The 945-nt window shown below is 27.1% G+C and overlaps 1 protein-coding gene across 1 annotated transcript in view; it reads right to left on the bottom strand.

The window, feature by feature from the left end:
* LOC107636672 (WD repeat-containing protein YMR102C-like) overlaps positions 1-945 on the bottom strand; it is a 4,808-nt gene that overhangs the window by 1,290 nt on the left and 2,573 nt on the right. Inside the window, exons 4-6 of the mRNA XM_016340166.2 lie at positions 566-617; positions 333-412; positions 129-222 (exon numbers count right to left, since the gene is read on the bottom strand). Of these exons, the coding sequence (XP_016195652.1) occupies positions 129-222; positions 333-412; positions 566-617 (226 nt within the window). The remainder of the gene's footprint in view (positions 1-128; positions 223-332; positions 413-565; positions 618-945) is intronic.

Raw genomic sequence — 945 nt, 5'->3', positions numbered from 1 at the left:
GTTTTCTATTTTGAATTATATAAATCAAAGATAAATTAACTATTAAAAAATATGGAGATTGATTTCAATTTTTTAGTATTTAAATCAGTCAATTTTAAATAGAAGAAAAAGACAATCCAAAATATCACCTCTGAACTTGTGAAGGACTTTCGAACAGTCTACTATTCTTATCCTAGAATCGCCTGAAGTAATAAGAATTTCTGATGGGTTTCTTGGGGCAAACTATAATGATAAGTTGCAAGTTAGTTTGCTTTCTTGAAGGGAAAAAAATATTATCCAAAAAAAAGAAAGAAACCATAATTGCTATTTAGTCACATGAAGCAAAGATTTACTTGGAAACCAGTAATCTTTTTAATCTGAGATTTCTTCTTCTGTGTGATGTTAATTGTCCCTGGGTCACTTAACTGGTGATCTGGTAATCATAACGAAACAAGAATTTATTAAGAAATGTGAGACCGTCAAGTAACATAACATGATAAGCCTCAAAATTTCAAAAAAAAAAATCCACATGAAATAGAAATATTAGTAATAATTGATAATTGACAAGAAGAAGAAAAATTAACACCTTGTACTTTGTAAGTGCGGCAATCCCCTTTAATCGTACCAATTATAGCACCCTACAACAATAAAAGATGACAATAATGATCAAAGTTACAACAATAAAAGATGTCAATAATGATCAAAGTTCAAAGAGAATGTAAATTATTTGCCAAGGTAAACGCATAATTGTGAAATCTTATCAAAATCATGACAACATAGTTGTTGAAAGAAAGCTAAAAATGACACCTTAATTGCTTCAATGACTTAATTAGATAACAAAATGCACTAAGATGGAATAAAAACTGTATTGAAAACAATACAAGGAATAAAAATATTATATTTATATAAAAAATCAATCACCATATATTTGTGTATAAATATGTAAATTGTTTTACTAATTTATTT

The sequence above is a fragment of the Arachis ipaensis genome, chromosome B04 (assembly GCF_000816755.2).
Source record: "Arachis ipaensis cultivar K30076 chromosome B04, Araip1.1, whole genome shotgun sequence".
Taxonomy (NCBI): Eukaryota; Viridiplantae; Streptophyta; class Magnoliopsida; order Fabales; family Fabaceae; genus Arachis; species Arachis ipaensis.
The sequence above is the reverse complement of the archived record's forward strand: the minus strand, read 5'-3'. Positions and strand labels throughout refer to the sequence as shown.